The sequence below is a fragment of the Lepisosteus platostomus genome, chromosome 2 (genome assembly GCF_059453375.1).
Source record: "Lepisosteus platostomus isolate fLepPlt1 chromosome 2, fLepPlt1.hap1, whole genome shotgun sequence".
Classification (NCBI taxonomy): domain Eukaryota; kingdom Metazoa; phylum Chordata; class Actinopteri; order Semionotiformes; family Lepisosteidae; genus Lepisosteus; species Lepisosteus platostomus.
Genome location: NC_142612.1, coordinates 69,923,111 through 69,935,890, shown reverse-complemented (window position 1 = coordinate 69,935,890; position 12,780 = coordinate 69,923,111). Strand labels below are relative to the sequence as shown.

Here is a 12,780-nt window from a genome sequence, read left to right as displayed (position 1 = left end):
GAGAACAAATGAGGCCCCAGCTTATTGTCTTATCTAGTACACTTAGTGCACTGTAGTAGATTATTGGTTAACCTGTACTGAACATTTTTATTTTTACAAAATCACTTGCATAGGTGGATATTTACAATTTCGAGAGCTAATGTTAGAGAAGAAAACAAAGCAAAAAAAATATTGGATGTGTTTTATTTGAGAAATCAAACACAGTGCTGAGAAGTATACAAGCTGAGACCTATTCAGTCTCATATTAATTCAGTTGAGCAATTAGAAATCTCTCTTTAAAAGAATGGTTACTTTCTTTTGCAAAAAAAACTATTCAATAATAACTTATTTCACCAAAACTGTTTATAATATTATGGAGTGTCCCTTCCCACCTCATAATTTTTCATTTATGTTAGTTTGCAGAGAAACACATTTTCAAGAAGCGTGTAGCATAGATTCAGGCAAATGTTTTAGGCCTGATCATTACAACTCTATAGATACAGTATCCATACCTAACTGTTTTCTTTAACTACGCTTTCTTTTTTGTATATAGGTATAGAATATAACTGAAAATATCTAGACACTTTTCAAATCTAATATAAAACAGACCCAGTATATACAAAGGCAAAATCTCTCTAATCTGATGATAGAAACCTATGTGCAACTCAGGGATCGTAGATTCCAATTGTAGATTCCAATCTTCCTTAGTGAGTTCCAACAGCACACCTGCCTGTGCCAGGCAAGCATGAGAGTTCCAACAACCTGAAAAAGGCTCCACAGCCGAAACTTTGTGTTATCTCTCTTCTCTTTTCAGCATGAAATAAACCTATTACTTGTTGCTTTGCAGCCTACGCATGCTGACGCAGTTACCCACCTGAACTACCTTTATTAGACAATACTGTTAAAGAGTAATTCACTGAAAATATCTGCAGCACAGACATTTATTGTCAAAAATGTGTTCTCAATAGCTTTGTTTTATTGCTTTATTTTATTGTTTTGATTGATTCCCTTTTGTTTATTCGCTTATTTGGGTTCTCAGACCCTATATTGGATTACCAGATTTCCTTTTACCAAGTTCTTATCCTAATGATGATTTAGTATTAATACAGTAGGCTACAGCTTTATGATTTATATCATTTATTGCATTCTTATAACTTCACACCTTAATTAAAATTTATGTAAGTAAACCCTTTCTCAGTCATATATGATGAATATTTTTCAACTGCATTATGAGGAGTAACAGAAAATCTTTTATGAGAAATCACAGCAAGGTTTCTAAACAATGAATGTCTAAGATAACTGGCGGTGGGGGTCACATTAAAACTGCAGAGCAAAAAGACCAATGAGTTCAAAGTCTTTCCCCGTGTTTTCTCTAGGCGTTCCTTCAGGCCCTCGAAATGTGATCTCCATTGTCAATGAGACCTCAGTCATCTTGGAGTGGCACCAACCTCGGGAGACAGGTGGACGCGATGACGTGATATACAACATCATCTGCAAGAAGTGCCGCACAGACCGTAAGGTCTGCTCCCACTGTGATGAAAATGTGGAGTTTGTGCCCCGTCAGCTGGGCCTCACCGAGACTCGGGTGTTCATCAGCAACTTGTGGGCCCACACGCGCTACACCTTTGAGATCCACGCGGTAAATGGAGTGACCAACAAGAGTCCATACCCTCCTCAGCATGTCTCCATCAACATCACCACCAACCAAGCTGGTGAGTATATTGTGTACAGTACATATTATACAACATATTAGGTATCCTGAGGCTTTCATTATCTCCCTAAAGCTTTTCAGGAATGTATAAGTACTTACTGCGAACATGTTCTCACTTTGTAAGAAAAACTAGCACCCATCATCTAAATGTAATCAGCGAGTGCAGATTGCTTTCAAGATACAAGATACTTCACCTCGAGTAGGAAAGCTACAAACGAGCAAGGAATCTGACAAATTGAAAAATTGGGCTGAAAAAAAAATCTGAAACCCAGATTTCTTATTGGCCGACAACAATTGCTTGACGTTAGGTTGCCCAAATTAAAATATCAAAAAATTGTTTTTTTTTCAGACTTTTTACAAGCATATTTTAGCAGAATTACTTACTAGAAAGTGATTTACATAAATAAGAGGAACTTATGTGAAGCACCCATAATATCCTAACACACAGCAAATCAGGGAGAGAAGTGAGAAACTGCCATATCAATTGAAAATCGTCTATTTAGGCTAAGTGATGCAAATCCAAAATGGAATTTAGGAAGTTAACACCTTCACCTGTTAACATCCTATATATTATAAACAGTGAAATCTTTATTGACCAAGTCAGAACATCAGTTTAATACAGGATGAGTCACCATACTGAGACAGTGGTTTGGAAATTCTGGTCTAGAGAGAAGAGTGTCACCAAGCTGTGTCCCAACACTGGTAGTAACAAAAACCTGGTTTTCTTTTCAGGTTTCTCATTCCAGTACTGCCTCAGCCTTGCTCATCTTATGAGATCTGATGAAATCAGGCTAGAAAGTGGTACTTTCTAACACCACTACTTACAGATACTGCTGATAGCTTAGAGATGACAAACATATCTTTTCAAAACGTAGCACACTTGGAAAGACTTCCTCTGCCTTACAGGTTTTTTTAGTAAAGCCTATGTGTAAAACAAGTATAAGTTAATTTGATGTCAGAACATAAAAAGAAGTAACATAGCATTTCAGCTAAAAACTAAGTGAACAATCGTGCATGTGAATCTCATTGAACACTCTCAGACATTCAATCTATGTCATTATCTTTAGGTTAGTGGTTTTGGCTTGTAGATATGTATCTCTTATAGGTAGACCTTGAATGACAAACTTATTCTGCTCGTGGCTTCTGATAGCTTTAAACCTCAGCCACCAGAAATGACAAGCATGAAAGGCAAAGTTCCTTTAACTTTCATATAAATTTAAAGAGCAATGCACTCACTCCATTATGTACTGATATGAGGACCATAACTAGATTTTAAACAGCCTTGTCAAGAGAACATTTTCATTTGTAAATCTTTTTTAAGAGGAATCAAGTGTAAAACTGACACCAAGCTTTATTTCTCGGATGGAGGCTGTTAGATATGAGTTGTTTGATACCAATACACAGAATGAGGTTACTTGCCGTAATAACTGTAAATATCCCATGGGAGGAAGCCCGTATTCTTCCAAGTACACATATGCTGTCAGCGACCAGCCATTTGTCTGCTTCCTGTTTTGCAGTGAACTTTGATCTCTCTGGATTGATGTGGGTGTTAATTTATATGAAGACAACTGGGCTGCCAGTTATGAGTTGTCCCATGACAGTTAGCTAATTATTTTCTGCCATAAGATGGAACCCATTTCGTAAAAAATAAAGAAATGAATAATCATTTCAGGAGACAAAAATGTTACAGTTGTACCAATTGAATGAGCAAGGCCAATTATTTTTATTTTAACTTTTTTCATATTGAGTCACAATACACCAGAAAGTAGGAGAATGAATAGCCACCCACTACTAATAAATCCGGATTTTCTCAGTTAAGTTCAAGAGGGCTTCTATCCATTGATTTAGGAGAATGCTTTCTAGTGCAGATATAAAAAAATCACTCTGATAGTCACTCAGTTCTTCTTTTCCAGACAAGATTGCAGACTTACTGGACTCAAGTGCCAATTAGTGCTGGTTCAAGCATGTAAACATATTTAACTTGTTAAACAACACCTTGTATTCAAACTGTGTTTTAAGTAAGTACAATTTGCCATGGAATTAAACCAGGAAAGCAGATGGTTTAAATGCCGGATCAAAACAGGATGAAATCTCTGTTTTCTGAAAGTAATAGTACACGTTAAAGATGGAAAAGGTACAAAGAAAGTTGTAGGCATGTAGTGTTTTCATTCAAATGTGCTTTGAGATTTTTTAACACTGAAAATAAATGGGGAGATTTTACACATTTTGTTGGTTATTACCTCACTATAGTTTTTTAATGCTGGCTTAATGTTTTCATATTTTGTAAGTAAAACGTGGCATGATTTAAGGATAGTGCAAGTTGAAATAGAATGCAACTGTAAATATTACAGACAAAAGAAGATTTTAATGCAGGTTTAATTATATAATAAAAAAAAATCTGAGAACTGTCTCTTTGAGTTGTTTTACATTTATCAGCTACATTAAGGGCGAAACATATAGCAGCTAATTATGTTACCACAAATTTCATGCACATTTAGAAATTTCTAGGCTTTATAATAGGTAGGTTGAGTCTAGATATATAACAGTGAATTTCACTACTGCAGTAAATATTAACTTCAGTGTCCTTTTAAAATTTTGAAGGAAAAATGTATCCTCTATGGTCATTTTAAATTCATTTTTTTATGTGTAATGACTTCCCTATTTTTTTCTTTTAACAGAAGAAAAAGGTCAATTACTCAGTTCTTAGTCTTTCTAAAAAATAATTTTACTGCAGTCTGAGATTACTGCAAGCCTGTCTCACCTCTGACTTGTTCATCTTTCCCTGATTTGGTTTGACTGAATCTTGATTGTTGAGGAGACAAATAACTTTGTGCTAATGTTACGGTTCAGACAGGCGAGAAAGATGTTTTAGAAAGCTTGGACTTCCCTTGTTTTTAGCTGGGGAAGCATTGCATACTCTGCGTTTTTTGGAGTGGTTTCTGCTTAAAGGCAGACTCTGTTTTTGACATGATTCTTTGACATACTCTGACAAAATTAAGTGATATTTTACTATATATATAAATAATATACAATATTATTAATTAATAATATGTGCTATGACCAGTTATAACATGTTTTGCAAAACTTTTCTTCCTGGTAAACGTGAGTTAAATGTGAAAATCAGTCCTATAGTCAGATTTTTAGCCTTTTATTAGACATAATGGACAGGTTAGAAATCCAGGATCTCCATGTCTTTCTGCAAATTGACGATAATAATACATTAAAACTGTACTCATTATATGGCCACAGAACTATCTAACATTTTCCATAGGATGAAGGCTGGCGTGAACCACACTTGGTTACTTCTAGTATAACTGTGGTTTATATATGACCTTCACTCTATAGCTGTTATTTAAAATGATGCTGAGTTTGACATATATTTGGTTATTCATAAATGCTGCATCCAACCAAAACTGTATGGTGACATCAAAACTCTGTGATGTACTGTTTAACCACAGCATAGTAATAGAAATGTGAAGGTCTGTGCCTCCCCAGCACTCACAACACATACATCTTAGTGTCAAACAACACATCTTAGTGTCAAAGATGGCAGAGCCTGTTCTGTTAAGGCTGAGAGGACTGTAATATCAAAGATCTGCACGAGACAATAACTGTTTGAGAGATCTCACTCCCATTTACAGTACGTGGTTTGCATTCTTCTGACTATAAGTGTCATTGTTAAGAGTAACTACTGTATGTGATGGATTTATTGAACAGTCCTCCAGAGCTTTAGTTTTCCTATTTTTTTTTCCTTTCCATATCTTCTTCCAATTTTTACGTTTCGTTTTTGTGATGCTTTAACACCATCACATGATATATGAAAAACGTGGTGCTTTGGAAACACAGCAAACGGTTTTTATAGTTAACAGAATGAGGGCATGAGCAGCTAAAAAAATCTGACTGTGATAATGGATATACTTGGAGAAAACATAGACACAGGAGCATTATCATATTTTTTAAGTATTTCATATTAGATTATTAAGATTGCTATTATTCCTGACTTTTACAAAGAAAGGAGAAAAAAATCACAAATTGCTCATCTAAATAGCCTTGATTATCAGGGAAGCTAATGGTCTAACTGTCCCTTTTGACAGGGTAAGTACTCTGCTTGACAGACAGATGTAAAATTGATGGTGTATCCATTGTTAACAGTTCAGTAAGTAATTAGGTGGCTGCTTTTAATTTGTTCCACGAATGCTTCTGCCATTGTTGCCAAGTAATTGCCCCATTCAGCAGATTTCTGACAGGGCTTCCATTGTGAAGACCTAAGGGACTTCAGGCTATCTTCTTAAGGTGGAAAGGAGGAATTGAAATATTCACAGATATTTCCTGAAGAGTTATCTTTGCACTTGTTCCTTAAGAAAGGAACAAGTGAAAGTGAAAGGCAGCAAAAGAAAGCAAACACCTACGAACAAAACTCCAGAGTGATGTCATTAGTCACTAACCTCGCCTTCCAGCTCAATTTATTTTAAATTTCAGTCCATAACTGAATGATATTAATACTTGTTTTATATAATTTAATGATTTGATGATATAAGAATAAATTAATTATTTTTTCATTAAAAGTCTGTTGGAATTTGGTATGGAAGGAAATATTTGGCTGTTAATTGTTAACAGGTTGTCAGGCTGCATGTGACCCCACATCACCGTAACAAGACTGCTAATTTCAATTTCACAGACTAAATTCAAATTAACAACCTACAGGACAGCTCCATTCAGACAGGAAATCACGATAAATCTGAAAACTTCAGATTTCGGTGTTTCTGTTTGACAAGCTGGATGCAAACATTTTGAGAGAACTTGCTTTGAAAAATGTTTGCTCACTTTTGATCTGAAGTCATTCGCAAACTTCAAAGTTTTCAGCCTTGATTTATTTTCCTCCCTCTGGAATTGTCTGCTGCTGTGTTTGATTCACACTTGGGATAGACTTAAAGGGAACTTCACAAATTGATCTGGCTGTAAGCTTTACCTGAATCCCCCTAAACCTGACACAGCACAAAGTTCAGCCTCCTAATCTCAGCGGAAATGAAGGTCAATGGAAATGTACAAGATAAGCTATAGATGCTGGCTCTGCGTGCTATGGGTGGAATCTCTTTTGAAGGTGGGCAGTGAAGAGGGATTTCATGAATCAGCTTGGTTTTCTCAACACAGATGAACTACACTGGGTAGCACTGCCAAACCAAGATGCCTGGCACGACACCAAGGCACCACTGACTAACCCCAGTCTTTTCCACTTTACCATTACAGAGCCAGCGTCCTACTGAAACATTGCACTTCTCTCTTCATTCTTTTCTTTGTCCGTAGGAAAGCATTAGAAAAACTAACAAGGATGAACTCTGCCAGAATTGGAAACATATGACCATGGTACAATAATTAAAGCCAAACACATTATTATAACATTCTGGGAGAAACACATTATTAAAACATTTTGGTCTGAGGATTTGAGGAAAGGTCTGAGGAAAACAAAAGATTTCTGTTATGAAAATCCTTTCTGTGGGCATCTCCTTCTGAAAATTGTTGTAAAGAAAAGTTTGCCGTCCTCTAATTAATTTGTAGCAGCTTCACTACCTTTTTAATTATCTTGTATTAAATTATATATGACTGGGGTGTTTTCAGTTTTAGAACTTGGGTTTACAGTATATATAATGTTACATATATATCCAATGACACTTTGGGGTGCCAGATCTCAGCTGGGCTGGCTCATTTTGCTTTGCACTGTAGTGTAAGAAGTCATTTTCCACACCCCGGAGGAGTTTTAAATGAAGGTTCTGTAGTGCTTCATTGAATGAGTGCTTCGAGAAATATTATTTCTCTCACCTTATTGCAAATATTATATTTGAAAAGCCATGGTTTCGCTTGCCTCATTGTACCTTATATTGGCTTTGATAAGCTTTTGAAATGACGTCTACATTGCAGTTCATTAATAAATTCAAACCAAGCTGTTAGATAATCTGAATTTATTGATCTAAATGGGCTCTATAAATACCTAGTTATATACATTATTTAATGATTAGGTATCTGTCTTCATTAGCATGGTTTAAGATGCCCATGCATTCATCAGTATTAACTTTCCAGTGTGTTGGCATACGACCTTTATGTAATTAAGGCTTGAAACATAGATATTGAACGTTTGAAGTTCATGTGCCTTCATGTGCATCTCTATGGTGGTTCAGAAGTAAATAGTGATGAGAGAACATCAGATTGTTTCCATATGAGATATATGCTGAATCTAGATGTTGAATGGCTTTTATTTTCTTTAAGGGAAATTCATCTTTGCATGCATGCATCTTTTGGGAGCGTTTCAGTGGTATTTTAATGAAAAAGGTGGTTAACCAGGCATCTTAAGAAAAGAATAAAAATGTTGCAGGGGACACTTAAACTTTAAAACACTCTGCTAGAAATGGTAAATTAAATACATTAAATACATTTTCCTGAAGATAAATTCTACAAAAGCTGCAATTAGGTGAATGCTGAAGTTCCAGCCCAAGAAAGACACAAATGAACATCTGGGAATGGTTTCAGCCTTGTGGGCTGCTCACAGTTTATTGAAATGTTTGGAGGTATTAAAGCATTAACTTGTTTGGCAAACTCAACACGGGGGGAATCGTGCTGATTGGATATTGAAGCCTTTTGTTGTTTTTTTTCTGCTGCACTTAAATTTATGAAACAATATCCAAGAGTGCTGCAGAATACTAGGGTCCCAGGACTGCTAGTATCCTCACAGCATCACAGAATCTGTACGATTGTATGCAAAAATGCATACAGGAAAATTGGCTCTGGCACTGCTGTATGTGGCACTGACAAGAAATGTTTAATCAGATATGTTGAACCTGCCATAGCAATTCATTTAATGATTTTAGTAGAGATATTTGTGGACTCAATTTTTATTATTGCTGCAAATCCATTTAGAATCTTTGTCAGGTTTTGAGGTGTCTTACACAGAGCTGCAATCAACAGTGTTTCCAGTAAATTGTCATTTTTTTCCCCAATAGACAGTTAACCATATATATATCAAATATGGAGGAACATGGCTACAAAAAGCTTTCTGAAAGCCAGTGGAAATGTACAATAACAAATGTAAAAGAAACTGGTAGACAGTTATGGAAAAGAGCAATGTAGCACCAGATTAGGCTGACATAGAAAAGCCAAAGGTCAATTAAATTGTTCAGGAAAATCTAAAATATTTTTGACTATCTTAAAGTGCTATATGCTATACTGTTTTTTACAGGTATGTGATGCTACTCCACATGATACTTGTTTTCTTCCAAACACATTATATTAAGGCATAAAAACACTTTTATGCTATCCATCTACTTTCCTGTGCGAGGCCTGAATCCAAAACGAGGTGTCAGTCTTGAGTCCTGACAGCCGTTACCTCCGAGCTGTGTATGTGTTGTCACATTGATTGCAGTAGGCTATCCATCTCAGCGTGCGTTTTTCATTGCTGTGAGTGGGAGCTGAGAAGCACCGCGGGCCTGTTGGAGAACTGGATTTAATTTACCCTTCTCTTGGCAGGCGTGAAGAGGGGGTGTATGAAACAAGGGGCCCTGTGTTACTCTCAGTAGTGCTGATGTACCTGTTTATTACCTGAGACCGGCCTTAACTGTGCTAAAGCAGACTGTACTCTACTGTAATTGCTCCCAGCATTCCTGAGAAGCATATCAATTAGGCTGATTAAAAGCTTTGTGCGGTTAGGAAAGTCATCAGAAAGCTTTTGTTGCTAATGTAAAGGGGTTGGCTTCAAACTTTCAGTAGCAAGAGCACTCTGCATATTGAAAGATTTTAAATATATTTTTCATTGCAAGGTTTAAGCATCAAGTTATTCGGCTACCTGATAGCCATCTTCTACTATGCAAAGAACCTAGAAGAACAAGAAGGACCTAACTTGTGAGGCAATGTCAGAATGATGTGTTTTGTCCAAGTAAGGCACCCTCTATATACTGTACATGTGACGTCAAGATATTTTCTTGTAAAGTAAAAAATAATTCAGACGTCTTTATTGATCACCAACATTCAAATTGACCTACTGTATATATAGATTTCCACCCTGTTGGAAATCCTGACTTGCTTACAAACACCACTTTCATACTGCAGTGTGATTCTCAAAGATCAAAAAGTCACTTTCCTTACTTGCTGTTCTATGAACTAACCACTGTCCAACTTTTATACAGACTGAAATAACAGATGATTTTTCATTAAACTTTTTTTCTGTACAAAATCTAGGACAATAGAGAAATACTACACAAATGGTATTTCTGTATTGTCTTATATTTTGTAGAGAATTACAATCGTGAATACTGCATATATAAAGTAAATGTAATGTATCAAAATACTTTGACAGATCAACTAAAATTAGGAGCAACAAAATATAGCATTTAAAAAATCTCTTTCCTCTTATGGATAGACTACCTTGGCATAGCATTGCTATTAGGTCATGTAACAGAACTGATGAACAACAAAAATACAGTCATTTTTGCGAGTTCAGGTCAGAACTGATTTATGTGTTTGTTATCTACAAGCTCCATGATCCCTCACCTTTCAATGGATGAATTTTATAAAAGACAAGAAGAAAAAAAAAACAATGTAAATTGTTCGTTACTGTAGGAAGGCACTGCAGAGATTCTGTTAGCACTGTTTTTTGTATTTCTTGCACAGAAAGATTTGCAGTCATCTTTATTGTACACTGGAGGCTCTAAATGAAAGGTTTCATATTAGACTGTGGTTGAGTGCACTTCCAATCAAATGGGCTGTGCTCACCACAAAACAAGAGCTCTAGACTTGGCATACACTGCAAGCGTAGTGTCTCCCTCTTTCTTTTGTTTCAGATGGTTGTGCAGCATTGCATAGCAGCCAAATCTGGCTTTGTAGCCTGCAAATAGCAGGGAACCACTGTGTTGCCTTCCAGTTCGCCACTTCAAGACCTTGGCCGAGCATGTTGTGAATGGGCTGTGAGCTAAATCTGTGTTTTTTTAAATAAATGGTTGCATTTTGAAAGAGACAAAAAACAAAGGTTTAGTATGTGGGCTTCTAAACCATGTTAGAAATTCTGCTTTTTCTTTCAAAATTGCAATCCAGACCACCGTCATTTCAAGAAAATGAATGCAAAAGTGAATTTTGTAAGATAATTTATTTTATTGTATTTCATTTTCTGCATTTCTGTTCAATTACTAAAGGGTATTAGAAAGCCTGTTTCTAGTGGTGAAAAAGTAATAAAAGATTACTGCCAAGGTAGATAGATAGATCCCATGAGGGAAATTGTAGTGCAACAGTAGCTTAGCACAGTGTAACGAAAGGATACAATAATACAACAATACAATACATACAATACTATCAGTACAGTCAATGAGAAGTGCACTAAGAAGAGTTGCTCACAGTCCATAATATACAAAGAACAAACCAGAACAGTACACAAAAAGATGTATTGCACATTATAAATATAAATATAAATATATTGCACAAGTCCCTGGCATATATTGCACAAACAACAGCTGAAAACGGGAAAAGCCACTGTAATAAATGTAAAAGTCATTTATTGGAATTCTTCTATCATGACAAATGCCGATTGTTCTACTCTCAAAAGCTAAAAGGAATGCCGTGATCATTTTTTTTAGAAACGTTGAATCACTAATTTATTGCAAAGAAAAATAATCTTGGGTGTTGCATACTTAACAACATAGGAACACAAAGTGAAAAGTTGTATCATCAGCATTAACACTCTGTATTCATCTACACATTATTAAACATTAGCCTGCAGTCTTTAAATTAAATAGTTGTAAAAGACTCATTTTATAAATTGGAATCCTACATTTAGACCTTACAGAATGGACAACAAATATAAATTATAATACACGTATCTAAGGATGTTACTCTCATTCTTGCTGACGACCTCTAATATCTATATTACTTGTTGATCTGAGTAAGAAAGTAATGTCATATATGGGGAAAGGAAACTGATGGCAGTGGCACATTTAAGCACCAGAGTGTCACTAATGTGAACACTTTTTCATCAGACCACTGTCACTTCAAAAAGGAACATGCATTTTGTTAAAAGCTTGTTACGCTGTTAGACTGCACAAGAAATAAAATAGTAATAGACTGAAAGTAAATAGGAAAGGAAGAAAACAGCATGCAGACGGATGTTTTCAAATCTGAATAATCTGAATAACACAGTGAGCCTGACTTTATCTGGTCAATCCTTTTGAAAAAATCACTTAAGATGACACAACTGTTAAACAGTCCCAGATTGCAGTGCTGTAAACTCATGAAGGGCTATGGGCAAATGTTACTGGACTTCCCAGATCAGTCCTTGGAGACTTATACTATTGACGTATACTTGAAGACTAATACTATTGATTAGCAAGAGAAATCTAAGATAATAGCTCTTGTACTAAACGGCTATGTTGCATGAGGTCTGAGAGCCAGCTTGCATCTTGAAAGAAACACCAAAAACATTTTTGGCTTCTGCCTTAGTTAAATTCCTGTTAGCCCATAGCCACCCCAATCTGATGTATATACTGTATAACTGACTCAATTAGGTTTTTATAATGAGTTCCCACTGAAACCATTTGTGCAACTAGGGGTCCCCTGCCAAAACACAGAGTACCTGTGTCTTAGAGCACTTGTAATCTCCTGAAAACTGCAGCACCATTTCAAGCTGCTGAGATCCAAGTTTACCATGGTGGTTTGCACCTGCAGTCAGTGCTGTAATTAAATCTAATATGCACCTTAATTATGTTGGTACACACACGTCCAAAGAGCTGCTGCAACTGCAATTATCAAGCCACCAATCAAGGTAAATGCACTGCCTGAAAAAGAGATGTTGCAAAGAAATGCAGGGTAAATAAAATAGTGATTGTTTGTGTAGCAATCTCCATTTGAATGACAATGTGTCTGCATTTGCAAATGAATCAGGGGAGTACAGGACACCAGACAGCTGAAAACTTGATTGAGGGGTTACATTAAATTCAAATATTAACCGACAAAGGGTAATGTTTGTGTTGTTGATACAACGTTTGGAAGATGTTGCATAATTAGAGCTTTGAAGTAAAAAACATCTGCCACAGTCAATTTAAAGGATATTTGTTTACTCA

The 12,780-nt window shown here is 36.0% G+C and overlaps 1 protein-coding gene across 3 annotated transcripts in view; it reads left to right on the top strand.

Annotated features, from left to right (window-relative positions):
- The window catches only part of ephb1 (EPH receptor B1), a 205,902-nt gene that overhangs the window by 133,066 nt on the left and 60,056 nt on the right, over positions 1-12,780 (top strand). For all 3 annotated transcript variants that reach the window (XR_015929091.1, XR_015929092.1, XM_088616403.1), the window contains exon 5: positions 1,356-1,691. Coding sequence is in view for 1 of the 3 variants with exons in the window: in XM_088616403.1 (XP_088472529.1) it covers positions 1,356-1,691 (336 nt within the window). In the remaining 2 variants the exon portion in view is untranslated. The remainder of the gene's footprint in view (positions 1-1,355; positions 1,692-12,780) is intronic.